Below are 23,346 nucleotides of genomic sequence, written 5' to 3'. Positions count from 1 at the left end.
TCGGTTTAGCCTTGTTCATCAGATGATAGGAGGGATGATCGCATCTATGGTTTGAAGCCTCCATTAAGACAACTTTCCACATCTGAGGTGACTTCCGAGGGGTTAGACTCTGGCATTTCTAAACAGAGAGTTCGACTACCGAATTCTCCTTCATCGAGAATTACAGCTGCTTTCCTTCTTAGAAGGATGGCAGTTCCCCCATATAGAATCACAAGCCCCCACACGGCAATCTCATAGCGCCAAAACAAGGGCAAAGTGCAGCTGCTCCCAAGAGTGAGGAGGCCTGAACCCAAAAACGAAGAGAGAACACCGAAGATGATAGCAAAAACTGCATTCAAGATAGACAGGCAGCAAACTCCGCCTGCAGGTTTCAATATGGCAGTTCAACATCCATTAAGGTTTTAAAATTTACACGTTCACATATGAAAAACAGCAAGATATAAACAACGAAGAAATCAGCAAAGAGACCCTAGTTAATGGAAGTATATTCAAGCCGCTAATTGTGTTAATAGCTTTATATCTCCAAAGTGAGAAAACTACTTCTAAGGAACTATATCAAAATATGAAGGGACCAAAGTTCCAAAACCAAGAAGAAATGAGAAACAGGGCATACCTCTTTTCGAAGCACAATAATCATTCTCAACCACCTTCAAACATCCATGCCTGTCAAGAGCAGAATAAGCAATGGTAATTCCTGAATCATGATTAAAGCCATTAGAGAGTGAAACAACATAAAAGCACAGTCCTTTCAAGATAGCAAATCAACAAACCAGGATACATAAACTAAGAGGAAAAATGACAAGGACATTTGAAGTATTACATACAAGATAACTCAAAGACCCAACATCAAAGTGACTCCCAAAAAAGTTGAGCTTTAGATAAACCGACACACGACATCAAGCAAAAGAAACAATGGCATTACTATAGCAAACATAAAATCATCAAAACAATATGCATAAAAGTAAATTCTAAATTCAAGCTCCGACATTCTCACGTTCTAAATCATCAAAACATTTTTTTACCACAAGGTAGTATATGTTCAGAATCTTTCTTAGCCATTTACAACGCAGGCGCACCTGCAGACGCAACTGCTTGAACCTGGGATATCTAAAGAGAAAAATACTTCCTTTTACCACTGAGGTCGCTTAATTGGGCTCAATATTACAAGACCAGACACATGTTAACCAGTATTCATGCAAAGCATATACCATAGAAGCAACGACTAATGCAAGAAGCTAGCCAAATTGGCACAGATGATATCAATTAACTATTCACCACAGGGAGGATAACTTATATTACTGAGAAATTCAATGCTAGCCAAGGATCAATTTATTTCAAGAATATTAAACTTGACAACCAATAAGATCCTCCCATGCCATTGAACAGGTAAAAAAGAAGCTTAAGTTCCATATCATTGCCTAACAAATACATTACATCTATATTCCCTCTCAATTTGTAACTACAGGGGAAAACGTCATCAAATTTCAATCCCACGATGCCATATACATTCTCCAGTCAAAATTTCCTGACACTGGAAAACAAAGAAAGAGAGAACCTAATAGCCACTCTAATTCCAGATTCAAAGTCAATCTTCATCTTTGCCTTTCTACAATGCGCAACTCACAGTAATAGAGCTTAATAGTAAGCTAAAATTCACTCTAAGGAAACGAAGCACAAATAACAGATCTTTTGACTAACCGGCCACCAGATATGCGGCGGAAGCTAAGAAAATGACCATAGATGGGACGAACAAAACCATTCGATAGTAATCCACAGTTTCTTTATCAGTCAAAAAAATGCTCCGGGAAACAGATCTGAATCGCCGGCGACTCCCCCTTTCACATTCAACGGCAAAGGCTGCAGTCTCCAGTCGTGGCAAAATGGTCGCTTCAAAACAACTTCCGGAAACACAATCTTCAAGCTTATAGAAGTGCAAACAAAGACGGCGAGACAAATGATCCCTATGGAACTTATTAAGATCGGTCTTTGTAGCCTCATCCAAACTTGGTCTTCCTCACGTAGTCTCTTGTACTCGTGCTTCGGCATAAACGCTTGCCGTAGCTCGTCAGCTATCTTCGCCACGGAATCTTTTCTTTGAGGGCAAACCTCATAGGAATTCAAAATTATGATAATTTTGATCAAGTGTTTATTAATCTGTAGGTTTTTCCTCAAACAGTGAGAAGTGTAAAGTATAGGGGACCAAAACCTAATTGTGTATTTTGAAATGAAAAGGATAGACCCAAATTTCCAATGGATGGGAACAGACTGATTGCAAGTTTACTGACCTAGGATTTTAAATTTGGGTTCTTGTATCAGAGCTGGAGAGGGGGATGGCGGCAGTGACGATAAATTTCTTCTTAAATTCTTCTAAATTTTATATAAAATGATATTAAAAATAAAAAGGTAAACTATATTAAATACCATTAAACTTTAGATATTGTATCTTTTATCAATTATGACATAGAATTTTAATTTTCGTTTCAATTATACTACTAAACTGTTAAATCCTTAACGGTACGATGTCGTGGCTGCTGACGTAGACACCTCACAAAAAAATTTCTTTTTAATTTGGATGATAACGATTTAACAGTCTAGTTGTATAATTAAAAAGAAAATCAAAGTTCAATGTTGTAATTGATAAAATTAAAAGTTTAATGATATAAACGATACAACACCTAAGATTCAGTAACATCTGGTGTAGTTTACCCAAAATGAAATTGATATAGTTTAGAAAGAATAAATCCTCGTTTATTTTTTAGTTCACTTGATAAGTTTTAAATTCTGATGTGTTTAAAAATAATAATTTTTTAATAGAAATTTTTATTTAAACTAAGATCGATAATATATTCGAGCATATGAGTTTGTAAATAAATATTTATATACAGTATTAATGACTTAAACAATCTGGATATATTATCTTCAAATATTATCTTATAACCACTTCAAACCATTAACAAATAATAATACTGTATTGATAAGTAACATACAAAAATCATTTTAATTTTACCTTACATCTTGAAAAACCTTGGAAACCTAATTTTCTCTCATTAATGTGTCAACTTTTCTTTTTTTATCTTTGTTGATCGTAGTACCAACTTTAATGTTGGTTGCCGACTGTTGGAATTCTTTATTTTATATTTTTTATATCATATCTTTTTTTTATTTTTAATAAATCTGTTTGTATATGTTTTCATCGGCCTTTATGGTGTATTTCTTTACAATATCTGATTTGAATTAGTCTGTTAATAAATCAGATATTTTTAGTTATAAAAAATAAAATATTCATAAATAATTTTTAAAATAATAAACTAATCACCATTAATTTACTCCAAAAAGTTTTGAGTAGCAACTTACAAGAAAACCGATCCGTCTTTTATTTGGTCGGTGAAGAAAAGAGCGGGAGTAGTTCGTTTAAAGTTCGCTATGCCCGAAACGACGTCGTGAGTCGTCACAAATCTCCCGCACGAAATACCAGGTCCAGTGAACTGTAAAACCGTACAATGTAAGCTGTTAGCAAAATTATCGGTGTCTACAAATTGACACGTGTAATGGCCAAAATGCAAGCTACCGCTTAATAAAACGTGGTTAGTTTTGATTGGTCTTTCCTTTTCCAGTAATTGAAAAGGTCAAAAAAAGAGGAAAAGAAAGAAAAATATGTTATCGAACGGTGAGAAATAGAACTGCCGATTTTTGTACTGTTTGATTTATTTTTACACGAAGGAAGTGTTGTCGGAGGACTCACATTCTGCATTTCATTGAGATCTCTCCGATCGGTGACCGTTGTCGGATTCTTTTTTTTCTTCGTGAGCGAAGATGGTGAACACTATGATGGAGGGAGCAACGAGCGACTTGCTGGTCGGTCCTGATTGGGCCAAGAATATCGAGATCTGCGATACACTCAACAACGAACCCGGGTATGCGTTGCACCGGAATCCAATTTTTCTCATCTCTTTTTGAGAAGTCATTATACTTATTGCACATCTGATTCAATGGATGATCGCTTTCGATTTTATCATAAATAATGCAACCGAAGATTGTGAATTTTGCGTTCTTTCTTGTTTCCGCACACTAAGGATGTACTTTCAACCGCATTTCTTATTATGTCGCTGCTAATTCCTAATTGGATAAATTTCTTTTATCGCATGCAAATTTAGACGGAGAGAATAGGTTTAGTAACTTATCAGGGTTGATCGGTTTGCTTTTGTGTTTTTCTTTGTTCAATGTGTAATTTTAATTCGTGGACGTATGTGATAACACTGCACTTAAAGATGGCTTTTGTTTATATATAGAGGATATAGTTTCATGCCGAAATAGACCGGTGTTTGAGACAATGCTACTTTTCTGTAAGTTAAAAGATTACCGCGTGGTAGACGATTTTGGTTACTGTGACTTGATCATCCTGATAATTTCTCAGAAGCGAACTTGATTTTAGTTACTTTCACATGACCAGCTAAATGGTTTGTCATTTTATCTGGTTGTTAGTACGTGTTCAAGTTAAGTTTTATGCTATTGTTTTTCTATATTATTTCTGGTAATTCTTTCGGTGCCGACTTTTAGTTGATGTAAATTATTGTCAAAGCAGAAAGGGTTAGTTCCTATTTGCTGTTTATTTGATTAATACTGGTTTTCTTTTCCAATTATCTCCCTCCAGGAGAATGAGGTTTGAATCTAGTTGCTTAAATTGCATTTTAAGCTAGTTTTTTTTTTTAAATTTTTGTTATGATTTAAATCAAGTCTTAAATATGTATTTCTCAGACAAGTGAAAGATGTTATTAAAGGCATTAAAAAGAAGCTTGGAAGTAAAAAATCTAAAGTTCAAATTCTTGTACTAACAGTAAGATCTTAATAACTTTTTATTTTGATTTTTACTAATCCCTAGATAAAATAATCGATTATGTTGTTTTTTATTAATTTTTTTTTACAAGTTTTGAAATTGATCTACTGCCTATGATCTAGCTACTAGAGACTATCGTAAAAAAATGTGGGGAGATTGTCCATATGCATGTTGCTGAGAAGGTATTCTTCAAGACATGATCAGAATAGTCAGAAAAAGGTATGAAGTACATAATTTTCAACTCTCATTTTCAATACATTTTCTTCTGGCAAAACTTGTTATGAGCTTTTGTGCTGGTCAATTGTAGCCCGACTTTTATGTCAAAGAGAAGGTACTGACTCTGATCGACACTTGGCAAGAAGCATTCGGAGGAGCAAGGGCAAGATATCCACAATATTTTGTTGCATACCAAGACTTGTTGGTATGTCTGTTAATGGCTCTCATCAGAAACCGTAGAAAGACATGCTTTTTTGGGATTTTTTCCTCCTGTTATATTATATATCTTTGACTCATTGTCTTAAAAATGCTGTTCTGCAAGTACTGCTTTTACATAATGTGGCCTTCTCCCCTTTTCTTCTATGAGCCAAAACTGATTTATTGTTTCAGCGTGCTGGATCAGTATTCCCCCCGAGATCTGAGAGGTCTTCACCTGTATTTACTCCTCCTCAAACAAAGCCGTTGTCTTCTTATCCCCCAAACATTCAAAATTCTGATCGGCAAGAGATGACCGAGTCTTCTGAAGAGCCCGAGTTCCCAACCCTGAGGTATTTATGTTGTTGCTCACTTATTTGTGTGGTAACAGCATGTTTATTTTTTTCTTTTCCGTTATTCCTATTCAGTTCTATCATGGTCTTTTCTTCTTTTTTAAACCTTCTCGTTGATGGTGTCGTTGTAGAAATCGTATCGCAGTAATCTGTATAAGTTAAAGTCTGCAGCTCATAATAAATTCTTATTATCATTATCTGATAAATAAATTGCAAAGCCTTATTATCATAAAGTGGGTTTTCATTAACAAGGATATTATTCCAATCTATTTAGTGCCTATGGCCAGTACAAACTTTTTATTCACCCTTTACTGGAGTTCTTTTTTAGAGAGATCAAGTGAGTTGGTGAAAATTTTCATATTTTTTTTTACTTTCAACTTCTCAATTTTGGTCAGCAGTGCTCCCTGTCCTTATCTAGTAATGTCACACCGATTATTAATCTTTTCTCTAGAAATAGAGCAGTTGGGACTTAGGACTAGATCCATATATAGTTGTAAAATGTGGACTATTTTTTGTCATTTTTTATTGCGACCTTATATTGCTAATTCACCGTGTCCATATAATTTTAATATTTTATCATTGATTATGCGTCTAGTCTTCTTTTAACTGGAGTTTCATTTATTATTAGTTTGACAGAATTTCAAAAGGCGCGGGGCATTGTGGATGTCCTTGAGAAATGCTAAATGCTTTAGCTCCTGGAAACAAGGAGGTATGTTCTTCAAATTGAAATAGAGGAGGATATTTTGTTTAGCTGGTAAAACGATATTTCACATTAACCTAATAACGTAGTTTGCCCGCGTCAAATCATTAAGTGATTTAAAGTTACCACTTAAGTCTTGATATAACTGACATTTATGTAATAATTTGGTAGTAAATGCTCAAATCTATCAGTATGTGAGCCAGTTCTTCAGTGTAAACTTCATATTTTTTCCCGCTCTATTTAAAGTGGCTACTCAACTCTTGATATATCTGACATATGTGTAATAATTTGGTTCTAAATGCTTAATCCATCATTATGTGAGCCAGTTTTTCAATTTAAACATCATGTTTTTCCAGCACATGAAGTTTCACGCTGCTAAACCTTCTTCCAATCTTGTAAGGAATTTGTGTTTTCTTTTATGTTCATTTTCTATTAGCTGATTTAGTCTGCAATTTCAGGGTCTAAAGCAGGACATTATTGTTGACTTAGTTGACCAGTGCCGTACATACAAACTAAGAATTGTACACCTTGTTAATTCCACATCGTAAGGATCCTCTTTTTTACTATAACTTCTACATTTAAGACATATCACCTTGTATTCTTTATCTCTTGTAGGGATGAGTCACTTCTATGTCAAGGTTTAGCATTGAATGATGATTTGCAGCGAGTACTAGCAAAGCACGAAGAATTAGCTTCAGGAACTTCTTCTCAAGCAGACATAACTAAGCATGAACCTGCAAGAGAACTTGCAAATGTCAATGGTCCCATACTTGATTCTGGGAATAGCAGCAAGCAGGCTGATGGGAGGTAATAGGCTTATTTGAACTAGCTTCACATATGAAGGGATGTGATAACTAAAATATTGTTTTTTGCATAACTATAGGAAATGATAGAATGATATATGCTGAATTATCCTTCTTGTCCTAAGCATTGCTGATGCTAACTAATCATGTTCTTGTCCTCAGATGCTTGACTATGCTGAAGGGGGAAACCTTTTCAGGATTCTTAGATCTAGTGATTAGTAGTGTATCTCTTTGTCAGGAATAACTAAAATTGCTTCCCAAATTTAGTTGCTGGGACTTACGTCGAAACTCGTTTAATGCTGGGTTATCTGAAATCCTTGAGCTCACTAACAAGATTTCTTAACAGATCTATCTCAAACTCTGGTGCAAGTTCTAAACCATTTAATCAGTCATTGCTTCCTGCTTCTGCTCCTACTGCAACTAATGGTTCAACTCTTCCAGCAGCGGTTGGCCCCAAGATAGACCTGCTTAGTGGTGACAACTACAATTCACCAAAGGCAGAGACACTGGCCCTTGTTCCTTTGGGAGAAAGACAACAAACAACTCCTGCATCACAGCAGAATGCCCTTGTTCTCATTGATATGTTCTCTGATGGTATCAACTCTGATTCTGCTAGAGCCCAATCTTCAGGTTCAGCTAGACAACCCAATCATTTGACTCCTCAAATTCAGCAGCAGCAGCAGCAGCAACAACAACAAAATTTTCATGCAAATGGAACTGTACCAAACACGGGATTGCCTCGATATGAGCCGTCATATGCTCAAGGTACAGGTCTGCCTGGAATGGCCAAATGGTTCAGCAGCAGCATAATTTTCCTGCAAATGGAATTGTACCAAACATGGGATCACCTGGATGTGAGCAGTCATATGCTCAAGGCACAGGTCCTTCCTGGAATGGACAGATGGTTCAGCAGCAGCAAAATTTTCATGCAAATGGAACTGTATCAAACATGGGATCACCTCTCTGTGAGCAGACATGTTCTCAAGGCACAAGTCCTGCCTGGAGCGGCCAGCTGGTTCAGCACCAGTCGCAGAATTTTCATGCCAATGAACTGTATCAAGCATGGGATCACCTCGTTATGAGCAGACATGTGATCAAGGCACAAGTCCTGCCTGGAGTGGCCAGCTGGTTCAGCAGCAGCAGCATAATTTTCATGCAAACGGAACTATATCAAACATAGGATCACCTCGATATGAGCAGTCATACACTCAAGGCACAACTCCTGCCTGGAATGGCCAGCTGGTTCAGCAGCAGAAGCCCCTCTCACCTATCTATGGTTTGTTTCTGTTTATAATAGGTTTTTTCTGCGGAAACTAGCTTACTGCACTTTTGTTACAGAACCTTCTTGTTTTCAGGAAGTCACATTTCACTCTAGGAAACCATTGATTTACATTGTCATGGTCTCATTCGCTCCAAATTCATGTAGATTATGGCTAGACTTCCTTGCCGGCTTAATAATTATATTATTGCTGCTAATAATACTTTTTGCACTTCGAGAAGGTGCCCAGAGTAGTGGCTCACTGCCACCACCACCATGGGAAGCACAAGCAGCAGACCGTAGCCCTGTCGCAGGTTCACAGTATCCCCAGTCAGTGGTTACTCAAGTTGTAGTAACACAACCTACCTCTTGGACCTCAGCATATGGGAAGTGATCATGTGGTGGGTATGTATATTCAGCCAATCACAAGCGGTAATCTGTCAGCAATTAACAACCAAGCTGCTGCCGCCGGAAACCAGTTTTGTGGTTTTCACCCCCAACCGAACCAGGGAGCACAGTATATGGGCATACATCCGCAACAAATGAGGAGCATATGGCTATGGGGAGCTACAGTATATAGATCAGAAAATGGATGGGTTATCCATCAGAGATGACAGCAGCAGCCTCAGAAACTCATCCTACCAGGTTCCAACTTCATCATATGTCCCACCAGGCAAGCCTTCAAAAGCAGAGGATAAGTTGTTGTTTGGGGACCTTGTTGACATGGCCAATATTAAATCAATAAACACCGCTCCACGAAGAGGTTGGTAGCATGTTTGTTTTTCGTTTTGCCTCCCTTTCATTTTTTTTTTTCGTTTTATATTATTTCTTTTGGTAACTAATATATGTTTCTTATTTTCTATCGTATTCATATCAAATAATATATATGTTCTTCACCAATCTCTTAACTAAAGTTGTCGTTGTGTCTAGCTCTCAAGCAAGGCCATTATAAAGATTCCTTCAACATCTTTTTTTTTTTAAACTCTCCACCTTGACCCTATATTTAATTCGAATGAAGATCTGTAAAATGTTACGCTTTCTTTTTCGTCTTTCGAACTAAAGCTTTGCATAGGGGTGACCATTTGATCGAGTCGAGTCAAAAAATTTTAACTTATTCGAGTTAACAAGTGTTATTTTATAACTCAAATTTGATTTTTTCTTTTAGTCAAGTTGTGTTAATAAAATTCGAGTTTAAGTGGTGTTTTTGAGTTTATGTTTAAATTTAATTATAAATATTTATAATATTGTGATACAATTTGATGTACAATACATATATATTTGTTTATATTTTTTTCATATGTGATATACATTTATCATTTAGAGTTGAGAGACTCGACTCAAATTTGAAAATTAATCAATTAATTATTAAAAATTTTGAGTTATTCGAGTTGTATTTTATAACTCGATTTGAACTTAAATTTTTTTCTCGAAAAAAAAAATCGTTTTTCCGGGATGAGCCTTGCTCACCGTCTCCATTAGAAGAACACCGACTCTGGTGCCTGGACAGGGGACTTCAATGACTAGGGAGGCTGAACGTTCAGTTCCTTCTCCTTTGTCCAAGTCTTCATCATATAGTCAGACCTCCCCAGCCACTGTTGGACTGCCACCGTAACTCCTATACTTGCAAAGATCTTGGATGGAGCAAACATAGCGTTTGATTAATAACCTTAACAACGATCCGAGCTGTTAAGGAGACAGACTCGAAATCTGTTGGTCATTGCCTGCGCAGGTTCGAATTCCGCTGCCGATGCTTCCGGCTTTTAAAAAATTTCTTTTCCTCCACTGTTTTCTGTGGCACCTTCTTTATCGGCTGCACTTGAACTGAGATGTTCAGTAAACTGTTACTGGTTTGTTGATATGTATACGCAGAAAAGGGTATCGGGGTAGTTATAAGTTATAACATTTGATATGGAGAACGAGTCCAACTGACTCCATTATCTTCTTCAAATTGAGCCTTTGTTTTCTTTACTGCCTGCGTTCTTTCTCCTGGCTTTTTATATAAAATGGAGTTGGAGTGTAAACCATTTTCAAATACTCTATTTTCATAGTAATTAGCTATATCGGGAAAGATAATTGTCAGACCAGTTTTCAAATTCAATACTCCAGGTCCAGGGAACAACAGAACTTCACAGTTCACATGGTTTGTTTCCAGCCTTGCACAAAAGCAACTTCTTTTCAGACCCTTATTCAGTTTTCCAGGAAATTCCAAAATACTTTGATTCCGAGGATACAAATAACCATGTTCACTGAGTAGGGAAAAAGCAGCAGTAAAGAAAATATTAGTGGGATACAATACACAGTCTTAGTACAAAGAAAAGGTAAAACTTCTACAAATAAACTTTATCAGTACGTGTACAAAAGATTAGTGTGCATTAGGTAAGGGTGACCCCATTGAGCCCGGAAAGCTGTAGTGCTTCCGTGTAGTTGGATCCATGCTTTGTATTTGCTTCTAGAAATATGTCTCGGGCAGTGTTGGGTTGTAACAGGGGCGTAAATGAATCGGGTTTTAACTAATAAGATCATGTTTGTGTTTATTTGTTTATTTTTTGAAGGTATTGATGTTCCTTTAGTGTTTACGAATGTGTTAACGAGCTCGTTTATATGGTTAGACATGGTGAAATTATGTCACTAATCCTTAAGCTCATCGTGCTTCACAGTTTGAACTTTAAAATTTATTTTATGTTCAATTTAGTCCTTACCTTCACCGATATTTAAAAAAAAAATCGGATAAACAAGTTTATAAATGTGTCGATGATATTATACGAACAATTTATATATAATTTATCGAACATTCTATACATTTACCCATAGATTATAACAAGATGGATATACAAAAATGGGCGTGTGAGAAGGGCCTCGGAACTAGCTTTGGCCACTGATAATGGTGACAAAAGAGAAGTTGGGTAATGATGATTTATGCCTACGCCGCTCAATAAAAAATTTCCTTTGCTCTCTTTATAATATGTAAAGCTGAAATACAGGACTCTGAGTACAAAGATGATGTGCCTTTAATGGGGGAGCCTGCCCAGATTCCGGTACAATAGAATATTTCCAGCTTCCCAATAAAGGAAAACCATGCATTTTCGATTCACTTCCAATTATAAATGCCAATCTGTTTCTTTATCTTTCCTTGTTTTCTTCTTGCTGTGTTTTGTTGGAATCCAAGTCTCAGCTTAATTGAAGAAGACGACAAGCTCAAAAGTAAGAATTTTTACTATTATCATTACTATAAAGTTTTTGACTGTTAATAGAATATTTTGTTTTTTGGTGTTAGTGAGTTCATGCAGTGTAAGAAGCTCGTCGATGAAGCGGGAAAAGGAAAACATAGATGAGAACGATCCTCCATTGTGGTTGCAGTTGTCTTGCCCTCTTCCTGAAACTCCTACAGAATCAATGGAGTATCTTGCCAGATCATGGAGTCTTTCGGCCATGGAAACCTCCAAAGCACTTTCCCAGACGCGTATATCAGCTCCAAATGCGACGTCATCATCGTCTTCTTCCGTTGGGAGTATCGAAACAGATGATTCAAGCTCCACCGGTTCAAGGCAATCCGAAAGAATCAAGATTTAAGATTGTTTATCCAATATATTTTCGGTTAATTGTATCGTCTTGTTTCAATCCCATCTTTTAATTGCCGATTTGAAGATCTACAGGAGCATTGTGAGGGGAAGAACAACGGGGAAACGGTTCAAGGACCAGAAAGAGAGGAAGAAGCAAGAGATTAGAACACATACTGCACAACTTCATGCAGCCATGTCGGTGGCCGGAGTTGCGGCCGCCGTTGCAGCGCTCGCGGTGTCTAAAGCGATGTTGCCGGAAATGGAAACCGTGTCGTCTAGAGTATCGACTGCTGTCGTGTCCGCGGCGGCTCTTGTCGCTTCCCACTGCATTGAGATTACACAGGACATGGGAGCTGATCGTGACCAACTGATAACAGTGGTCAACTCTACGATGAATGCAAGAACAAATGGTGATGTAATGACCCTAACAGCCAGAGCAGCCGCATGTTGTTCAAATTGCTTCTGAATTTCCTCGTCAGAATCGAAAATAACATCGATAGTCTAGTATATGAATCGATTTCAGAGGAAAGTCGACTAAATTCTAATTACGAATCAATGCAGCCTTGCGAGGAGCTGCCGCCTTAAGGGTGAGGCTGCAAAAGACCGGGACTTTAGCTCTTGGTGAATACGGCAATGGCCAGAAAACAGCAGTAAACTTCGTTGCAACCGGGGGAGAACTACTCAAGCGCACAAGGAAAGGTACATTTTCCCGATTTCGATGTTTCGAATCTTCAATCTTTATCTGTCAGTAACAAAATACTACATCTCGCTGCCATTGATTTTATGTTTGATTGCAGGAGCTTTACATTGGAAGCAAGTTTCTTTCTATATGAACTCTAACTGGCAGGTACGAAATTCAATTACTTGTAATCCAAGTTTCTTTCTATATAAACTCTAACTGGCAGATACGAAATCCAATTACTTGTGGTCCAAGTTTCTTCAATCTTGCCCTTTAAAATGCATACTGAAAACAGGTGGTGGTTAAACTGAAAAGCAAGCACATTTGAGGCACCTCCACTAAAAATAAGTGTAAATTAAACCTCATCGGCCTCATACTCGAGATTAATCGATTCTCTTATAAAGTTAAGCCCCCCGTGTTAACCGAGTTTAGACCGTGGTTTCCAGATGAGATCTTGGGAGTTTATGACTGCATCCCGGCGTGGCTGAGAAGGGAGAAAGAAGACAACGCTGAACAGAGCTTATTTTGGGATTAAAACTGCAGAGAGGGTAAAAGAATTCGAGTGCAGGAGTAGAATTGACAAACATATGTGGACGGACGGGATTCGACATATGTTGGCTTATCGTATAAATATGGCCTATTTCTGGGAAATACTTGCTTGGATTGATGGAAAATTTTGGCTGGATTTTATTTTCTTTAAAGTAATCATGTTGAAATTGTATGTCTGATTCCTCTGGCACTTAGCTTAGGGAGGTCATTGGAGTGTTCCATGTTTGAGGCTTTTAATTGCTTTATAATCTTTGTAATAGGAATTCTGTTAAAAATTAGAAAATTTTAAAAAGTAAGATTTAATTTCAATGATAGTAAAACTATTAGGGATTTAAAATAGGATTGAACCATATAATTCACAAAGTTGGAATGGCCTGAACTTTGCAATGAAGTCCTTGTTGGTTGAATGGGTAATAGTTTAGACCCAAATTCGAGCAAATTGTTGGGCCATTATAGTCTTTTGAACATCCAAAGAATACCAACAGGTTTGCCTCGAGACTCGGAAACGTCGGCTCATAAATTTCAGGCAAAGTAACTGATAGTAGGGATTCTAGGGAATAGGGTTGCGCATGGGGCTCAAACATGATGGATTCGGATCCGATCCGATCAAATCGGATTTGTTTTTTAGATTTCAGGTTTGGGTTGAGGCTTTTTAAAGGTGATATTTAGGTCGGATCATATCTGGATTTGAGTAAAAATATTCGTCTCGATCCGATAAATATAATTTTACATTATATATTTAAGGGATAATTACACTAATACTCACTATATATTTTTTCAATCAAAATTATATTTTTATTGCATAAAAATAATATTTTTTATTAATTTTGGTAAGCTCAAGTCGGGTTCAGGTTTTATCTCAAAAAGTCGATTTGGGTTCAGGTCGGTAGGGTGAATTTTTTTTGGGGGTGGGTCGGGTTGTCTGAAACCCGACCTGACCCGTTCAAAATACCCGAAACCAACAGGTCCCGACTCAATAAGGGTTTTTTTAATTTTTAGGGCTCGAGGTCGGGCGGGCTGGGTTATATAGTAAAAAATTTTGGGGCGGGGCACAATCAGGTTGGAGGTGAAAAATCACTTATCCAACTCAACCAAATTATTTTATATATATAAAGAATTTTTATATTATTAAAATATATTATTTAATTATTAAAATATTATAAAATATATTATTTAGCAGTTTAAATATAATAAATAATTATAAATATATTATTATAAAATATATTATTTTAAATATCAATATATTTGGGTCAAGTCGGATTGGGGTCGCAGCTTTAGACTAAAAATCGGGAAAGGTTCACTACAACAAAATTGTTCTACAGCGGCGTTTTTAGCGGCGTTTTAGGAGTAAACGCTACTAATTTTAAACATATAGCGGCGTTTACATAGCAAACGCCACAAAATGGTAACTTTAGCAGCGTTTTTATAAAAACGCCGCAATAGGTTCATCGATAGTGGCGTTTTTTCAACAAACGCCGCAAAAGAGTAACACTTTAGTGGCGTTTTTATACAAACGCCGCTAAAGACTCGTAATTTAGTGGTATTTTTATACAAACGCCGCTATATACTTGTACTTTAGTGGCGCTTTTATACAAACGTCGTTATACACATGTACTATAGTGGCGTTTGTGTTTACAAACGCCGCTAAACACTCATAATTTAGTGGCGTTTTTATACAAACGCCGCTAAAGACTCATACTTTAGTGGCGTTTTTATACAAACTCCGCTAAAGACGCGTACTTTAGTGGCATTTTGTGTTTACAAACGTCGCTAAAGACTCGTAATTTAGTGGCATTTTTATACAAACGCTGCTAAAGACTCGTACTTTAGTAGCGTTTTTATTCAAACGTCGCTATACACTTGTACTATAGAGGCGTTTGTGTTTACAAACGCCGCAAGTTTACAAATTTTAAGTGTCGCGCCTTTTAACCTTTTTTTCATTTTTTTCCCTTTCAAGCATTTTTCAATCCCGCCATTTACCCAAACCCATCTTCTTCACTACCAAACCCCAAACTCATATATTTCACCACCATTTTTATGCTATCTCTGATTTAGATTCCCTTATCCACATTTTTAAAAGAACTCATCGCTGGAATTGAAGAGCAAGGAATCTGAAGTTGAACTACCGAGATCCAAATGATGGATCTAAACCTGAATCAACTAGAATCGGGTTGGGAGGAATTGAGGAAAGAAGCTCGAAAGATTGAAGGCGATCTCGATGTCAAACTATCTTCTTATGCTAAGCTAGGTGCTAGGTTCAATCCAGGAGGGTTGCTCGTTTTCCTCCTTTTTATTGTTATTTTCTGGAATGTGTGTTGCTTTTTTCCCCCAATAGATTATTGAAATTAGGAACAAATTTGTTGAAGAACTGAACATATTCTAAAATCTGAATAAATAAGATTTGTTTAATGGGAATTTTTTTCCTGTTTTAGGAATCCAAAGCCTTAGGAATCTGGTGCTCTTTCATTTCTTCTTCTTCTTTGTGATAATATTTACTTACATTTAGATTATGTAGATACTGGGTCGCCACCGGCCGGGTCAAGCAGATCATGGAAGTCTATGGAAATTGAAATTCAATCATTACTTGAGAAACTTTTGGACTGATCGTATGAGTAGATGAACTGCATCTTCTGCACCGACTACTTCGGTAACCCAGAAACTTGCAAGACATAGAGACATACTACATAAGTTTACTCAGGTTTAATCCGCAGACTCTGTTTACTACTCTTGTTTACTTAGGATTATGCTTACCATAACTAAATTTGTTGTCGTTTGCCTATGATTGGAAAGTTAAGAAATCACTTATATGTTACTAGGTGATGGTGTCGTGAACTGTGAAATTGAGATGCTTTCTTACATTTTAGCCGAGTGAATAAAATTGTCGTTGAAAATTTTATGATGTCTACAGAATTGGGGTTTATTGAAGTAATGATTACTTTGAAATCCAAGGTCCACAAATTTAACATTAAAGCAATTGATATTTCAATTTCTTTAATTATATACAAGTAGTGCATTTGCAAGCTCAGTTTCTGAAATTCTATTCAAAATTAGATTTATCACAGATAAAATGCCTACAATTTAGGTTCAAGTTTGGACGCATAATTGTCAAGTGATCCATCTAACTAAAGGGTCTTAATCTTCATGTAGAACTAATTAATATGGAATTGTTCCTTAAGATCATTTTATAAAGTGTATTCATGTTGAACTCTCTCTTGCTTACTCATCATTCAATTGTGACTGGAGTGGTACATCATAATTCTCTGAGTTTGGAGTTTTATAAAGTTTTGAAACCATGAAGCTGCTTTTCTTCTGCAGGGACAAGCTCTGGCATGCTTATATAATGTTTTTCTGGTTGGTTTTGATAGTCCTTACTAGGGTATTTGTACCTTCATTTGGACTAGAATATAAATCTCTCATTCTATTTATAAATTTTTTATTTCAAATTACCAATTTAAGAGTTCATGGTCCTTGATTGTTACTAGCCTTCCAATTACTTCAATTGGAGAAGAAATTCAGTATAAGCAATGAGTAGCTTTTGGTGCAAATACTTAAAAGAGATTTTTTTTGTTTATATCAAAACAACTTCATGGTTAAGTGTTATAGTAAGATGATTTATTCAAGCTTTAAACTCGTGGCCAATAAACATGCTAGTAACAAATACAGGTAAGTCCTTGAATATATTATTCTTTTTATTTTTTTCTTTTTGTTTATATTATACCGTACTGAGGTCAAGCTTTCATTGGCAATGAAAGAAGAAAATATAACCAAACTCTCGAAAGTTTTATGGTCCATGTTTTTCTTTGAAAGCTTCACTCTAATAATTTGATACTTTTCTAGGAGCTGCGAAGCTCAAACTCAGATATAATATATTTTCTTTGTTATCTCTTTGTTTTCTGTATATGTACATTCCTTATGGGTTTGAAGTAATGGTATAATTCTTCGTTTTAAGGAATTCAGAAGAATCAAGCAATGAGGGAACATGCTTGTTAGCACAGTGTTCGGGGACTTAGAAGACTTGTCTTGAGACCAAATATTCTTGCTTGTTGTAGTACAATGGTTCTACCCTTATTTATATTTTTCAACTGTATTTAGCAGTGCTAATTTGACATTTCTTATTCATTCACTTGCCCCTTTTTTGCAATAGGCACTTGATGATAATGTCAAGTTAAAGCTCTCTCCGTTTTACCATGTTCTGGTAATGAAACATGAATTCTATTTGTATGCTTCTCTTCCATCTCCTAAATCAGTAACTACTGTTATTAAGAAATATGATTTCTTTCTAGGCCGAAAATACTGTCACTCTCTATGACGTTCCAAATATTTGGCACATTCCTTTACTACTAAGAGTAAGTAGTTCACTTTTTGAGTTCTTTTTATCGTCTAAAATTCTTATAGTACAAAGTTATAACTGGAAATATATGTTCCTTGATTCATTTGTTTATTTTACTGATCATGAATAGGATCAAAAGGCACATGAAGCAATCTTGAAATGATTGAACCTACTAGGGTTTTCCCTATGAACTTTGAGGGACTTAGACATGCATGCTTTCTTGATCCAAAATTATAAGATTTCATTGCTTATCCCTCTTTTGTATTTCCTTAAGTTTTCTAAGAATACAAACTTGCTCAGATTCTTGGGGTAAGAATTCTAACTTCTAAAAGTAAGATGGCAACCAATACATTATTAAATGTTTTCTTTATGATGACATTTTTTACATTCTTATATAGAATATATTTTAGTTTTCATGGTTCCTGACTTCCTGTTTTTGTTGTTTGTTGCAACATCTTTTTTCAGTTCTCAATCACTCACATGTATGTTATGAATGCAAGTTCTGCTGGTTGTTTCCTTCTCTTCTTAGTCTCATCTAAATTATTGTAATTGCAGTAATCTTGAAGAACAAACTTCAACAAAAAGCGGCTTCTTCAATAGACTGACATAGTGTTTCCCATTTGTTTTTAATCTATTGAGGAGAGATCATTCACTGTCAAATGATACTTTCAAATAAGATGTCAAGACGATGAATATGACAAATTCCAATGAAGTGGGAAACAAAGTAGCTTTAGAAGGCATATCTGGAGGTTATGATGATGACGCTAGTGAAATTGAGGATGTATCGAACAATAAATCCATGTATATCTACACTTTGAGGTTCAGTTGTAACTCATTTGTACTTTAATGTCTTTTAAGGTTCTCTATCCATAAAAAAAACTTTAATTTATTTTGTTGTTAAGTATTTTTCTTTATGTTTTTTGTCTTAATTAAAATGTATGGTTGTTGGCACTATAGGTCTGACCTTTTACGGCGTTTGTTCTAAAAACGCCAGTATAGGTCTTATATTTTGCGGCGTTTGTATCCAAAAACGCCGCTATAGATATGACATTTTGCGGCTATATATTTGCGACGTTTATTCCAAAAACGCCGCTATAGATATCGACCTTTTGCGGCGTTTGTTCAAAAAACGTCGTAATAGATATTGACCTATTGCGGCGTTTTTTGTTCTCAAACGCCGCTAACTTTAACGGCGCTGGTATTGCCGGCGCTTCTTGCAACGTTTTTCCTATCGCCACAAATACTTTTAGCGGCGCTTAAAAACGCCACTAAAACTCTGTTTTGCTGTAGTGATTCGAGGCGTGAAAAAACTCAAAATTCCTTAGGGCGGGGCAGGGTTAGGATTTACATCTACGTTTTCGAGTCGGGGCTGGGTGGCCAAAAACTTTGCTCGACCCGCATCGTGCCCATCCCTAACTTAGAGAAACATCGAGTCGTACTGATAAAATTCGAGTGGAAGATATATATTTTTAGGTTAAGTCAAGTCGGATCGTATCAAATTTATATTCTAAAATATTGGATCAAGTCGGATATATATATATATATATATATATATATATATATTGTGAGTGTGAACAAATCAGGCGGATAATATATAATTTTCGGATTAGATTGATTACAAATCCGACGGTTGCCATCTATAGGTAAATCCCTACAACGATAATAAAATATCTGATAAAACTAAAAGAAAGCGTCTTTACTATAATCTGGAAAGGTTGTCTGTCAAACTGAAGATCAGCACTTCACCCACTTTAGATTCACCTGAGCTGCGAAAGGCAGAAAACTCAAATCCTTCAAATTCATAAAACGAAGAGCACTATGGTGAATACATCAAGGGATTCGAATAGCGGCCGGATAGCGGTATAACGGCTGCTATATCGTGGTCGGGGCAACATATGAGATCATTATCACAGAAAATAGTGGTATGAAGCGGAATCACACCAATAACAACGGGTCATGGCCGCAATTTAATGGATAGCGTTCAATCGTAACAATAGCGGATTGCTATTTTAATATTTAAAAAAAAACTAACTCATTTGGAGAAGATTCACGACTATAGTACCCGCAATGCCCCAATAACATTCGTTATATCTGCAACCGTGATAAACGCAACACAAACCCACCCGCAATTTAAGTCACCGACACCAATAAATGAAAAAAAAAAGGAAACACTGATCAGAATTGATGATCATAAATGAAGAAAGATGTTGAAGGTCACTCACGCTTGCCGTATTTGAGATCAACGTTTAGGTTTTAAGCTTCAGTGCGCATACATTCCATGTATGGGCTAACATGAATTCACAAACACCAGCTTGCAGCGAACCACGTGAATTTAACAGATCTACGTTTGTCTGTTTCTGCATAAAATTATTGAGTTGAAAAAACCCTGAAATACGCAACGAATCGGTGCATGGAACTAACAACCTAATAACTTTAATCAACTCTGCATGCATGCATGGGCAAATACGCTAATGCATGTGACAAACCATCGGTGCACTGCTGCCTGCATGCTTCAGATGTAAGCTTTTTTATTCTCACCCTTGAGTACTGTAAACACATATATTGATGTCTGGTATGTAAATTGAATTTACTGATTATGGCATGTAAATGAGCCGAAAATGAACACATACGATGGTATATTCATGTTCTTTTGTTTAATTTTAATCGGACAAGCGAACTAACAAAACAATTAAATAAACGAAATTTTTTATTTATGTTCATTCATGCAACTTGTTTGTGTTTGTTTATGGTCGTTCGTTTAAATGGTAAACAAACACAAACGAACGAACATAAACAAACAAACAAACATAAAATTAATTGGGTTTATATTTGTAAATGTTGCGGAAGACGGCTATCGGATAGAGCAAAATCGCAACTGATAATTTGAGAAAATAAAAATGAAGATAAAAGATACACAAAATTTACGTGGAAAACCCCTGAATAATATAGGGTAAAAACCACGGGCAACGGTACAAGAATTTCACTAAGAGAAAATAGGAATTACAACTTCTCTCAATCGACTAAGGAGAAAACAATGATAATTCTCTCTTGATAAAAAGGAAAAAACAACTCTCAATAAACTCTTTAAATTCTCTATAGTATTGGAATAAAACTAGAATGCTTTGGGATGGTTTTGAAGCCAAATGGGATAGGGTATTTATAGCTAAATCTTAAGGACTTAATCTTATAAATACACTAAAGTTTAATGACTAAAGTTTGTAATTTGACCATATAAAAAATCAACAAAATTGGTTTTTAATAATTTTTTTTTTCAAAGCCACCGGCTGCTTAGCAGCCCATGTGGTTTGATTTTTCAACAGTAAAGAGTTTTTATTTCTAAATAATTTTAGAATTTATATTTTTTTTAATTGATTTGAGTATCCGAGTTTAAAATTAATTAGATTTTAAAATATTAATGAGTTTGACTTTAAAATTTGTTAGGTCTTAATGTTTTAAATGGGTTTGGAGATTGTAATTTATATAAACGAAAGAATATAAATAAATGAACATAAGCGAATATAAAAAAAAACACAAACAAACGGATACCAAGAGTTCATGAACGTAAATGATCGAATAGACCCTTCGTTCGTGTTCAAACATTTAATTAAGCGCACATAAAATCTTTTTCATATTCATTCTTTTAATATATAAACGAACTTCCCACCGAATAGTTCAAAAATAATTCACTGAATGTTCGATTCGTTTATGAGTTTAATAATGAAAATAATTATTGCATAGGATTAAATTGAAGTTGTTGTTAAAGTCTGTTAATGGTCTGAATTATTGACACTCGAAGGAACCGATTAAAGAAAAGGTATTCAGATCGGAGGGTCCAAAGCAGCAACTCACGGGTACACCAATGGCTACAAAATACCTGAGTTACGGTCAAGAAATATTTTGTCGTCTATTCTGATGTTGGCCCAAAATTTAATACACCCGCGTAGGTAAATGCTGTTATTTCCTTGGATGCGATAATTTGGCACTCGCTTCTTACATGCTTCAATTCATTTGTTTTGGTTGTTGTCTCGGTTCTAAACTTTGTCTTGACCAATCCACTTACGTACTCAAGATTGTAATGTTTTGACATTGATGATTGTTGTCTTAACATTTAATATATTTTTTATGTTTAAACTGTTTAAATAACATAAGAAGGTAAATCCCATGGAGAGAAAAAAAAAGCAAAACCCTAAACGGTAAAAAGAAGGCCAAACGTACGTGAAATCGGATTAAATCATATAATTAATTATATAACCCTAGCAAACGAAAACAATCTCAGGGGAAAGTTGCAATGGAGAAATGGGGAGACACGGTGAAAACGGTGACCAAGAAGAACAAATTAATAGAGGTTGCGTGGTAGTAGAGAAAAGGACCCCCATTGAACCATAGGGTGTAGCAGGGTGACCCATTTCCTTTGTGGGTCATTATAGGCTATTACCTTTCTCTCTCAATGTTTATAAGTGTTGTGAGTCGTTGGGAAATGATGTACAACTAAAAAAAGGCGGGGCTATTGTTTTTTAATCTCAGAAAACATTCGCTCAAAATTACTCTCTCATGGCGTATGGCCAGACCCCCACCACCTTCCGCTCTGCACTCTAAGTTCTTAGCTCTGCCTTTGTTTTTTTCCATTCATCACTGTGACTTCAATTTACTCTGTTTTTGCTAGCCTGCCTGGCTGCCTGCTTATACTGTCCTTTCTTCTGTAAGTTTATTAGCAGCTCCAAGTCGCCACTAAGAGGGGACTAATAAAAATGACTGAGCTGCAAATTTCAGAAACAGAGTACAGTTCCAACTCATTCTGTTGGGCTTCATCTCCTGGGTCAACTCATTCACCTCCTAACTCGGTCCCAACCTCAACCACGACTCTAAATGGTAAACCTGAAACCACCGCCGATTGCAGTAAAACGATGAAGCGAATGAGGGGGGACTCAAGCAACCACCCGGTTTACCGAGGCGTACGAATGAGAAGCTGGGGCAAATGGGTGTCCGAAATCCGCGAGCCGCGCAAGAAATCCCGCATTTGGCTCGGTACTTTCCGCACGCCGGAAATGGCAGCTCGAGCACACGACATGGCCGCTCTGAGCATCAAAGGCGACTCAGCGATTCTTAACTTCCCTGAACTCGCGAACTCGTTACCGCGACCCGTGTCTCTAGCACCACGTGACGTGCAAGCTGCGGCAGCCGAAGCTGCCCAAATGGGAAACTTGGACTCTCCGTCACCATCCACGGCATCACCTTCAAATTCCTCTTTGTCGTCGTCGTCCCTATCCTCTTTGGTTTTTCATCCGGACTTAACCTCAGGGTCGGACGAGTTGAGCGAGATAGTGGAGCTACCGAGTCTAGGGACAAGTTACGACTCGGCTGAGTTGGGGAATGAGTTGGTAATTCTGGACTCGATGGACAGATGGTTTTATGCTTCTTCACCATGGCTCGAAAGCATGGAAGATTGCCAGTACGTTTGTAATCAGTTACTAAATGGCTTCGAAGAAGGTTTGCTGTGGGATTACTAATGTTTTCTTTTTCATTTTGCTTTTTGCGTTTGTCAATTGTGAGTGTGTTTAAATCCCTTTTGCTTTTTCTCTGAAAGGGCTAAAACTCTGTCATCTTCTATCTCTCTGTCTAGGTCATCTCTGTCAATGAATCATAGTGTACAGAAGCTTGAAATCAACACTGGAAATTCAATCCTATTCTCTTTTACAATTACAATTTGAAACAGGAAATTGGGAATAGAGAAATTACATAAAACAATTAATCTTAAAAAAGGGGAAAGAAAACTGTTCTAAGAAGTAATTTTCAAATCTGATCAAACATATGGTAAAAACAGGGGCCTGCCACCAAATTCCCCCTTGCCCGTTGTCATGAAAGCTGAGGT

The 23,346-nt window shown here is 36.4% G+C and overlaps 1 protein-coding gene and 3 pseudogenes across 1 annotated transcript; 3 read left to right on the top strand and 1 right to left on the bottom strand.

The window, feature by feature from the left end:
* Nucleotides 1-5: 5 nt before the first annotated feature.
* On the bottom strand, nucleotides 6-3,751 carry LOC120132110 (annotated as a pseudogene).
* Nucleotides 3,752-3,813: 62 nt separating this feature from the next.
* LOC120132109 lies at nucleotides 3,814-9,130 on the top strand (annotated as a pseudogene).
* A 2,304-nt stretch (nucleotides 9,131-11,434) lies between these two features.
* Nucleotides 11,435-13,326, top strand: LOC120132108 (annotated as a pseudogene).
* An 8,668-nt stretch (nucleotides 13,327-21,994) lies between these two features.
* Nucleotides 21,995-23,111, top strand: LOC120131956 (ethylene-responsive transcription factor TINY-like). Its single transcript, XM_039148815.1, has 2 exons — nucleotides 21,995-22,132; nucleotides 22,186-23,111. The coding sequence occupies exon 2, from the start codon at nucleotides 22,226-22,228 to the stop codon at nucleotides 22,982-22,984; it is 759 nt and encodes a 252-aa protein (XP_039004746.1). The 5' UTR covers nucleotides 21,995-22,132; nucleotides 22,186-22,225; the 3' UTR covers nucleotides 22,985-23,111.
* Nucleotides 23,112-23,346: the final 235 nt, after the last annotated feature.

Source organism: Hibiscus syriacus, unplaced genomic scaffold (assembly GCF_006381635.1).
Source record: "Hibiscus syriacus cultivar Baekdansim isolate YM2019G1 unplaced genomic scaffold, ASM638163v2 tig00110557_pilon, whole genome shotgun sequence".
Classification (NCBI taxonomy): domain Eukaryota; kingdom Viridiplantae; phylum Streptophyta; class Magnoliopsida; order Malvales; family Malvaceae; genus Hibiscus; species Hibiscus syriacus.
The sequence above is the reverse complement of the archived record's forward strand: the minus strand, read 5'-3'. Positions and strand labels throughout refer to the sequence as shown.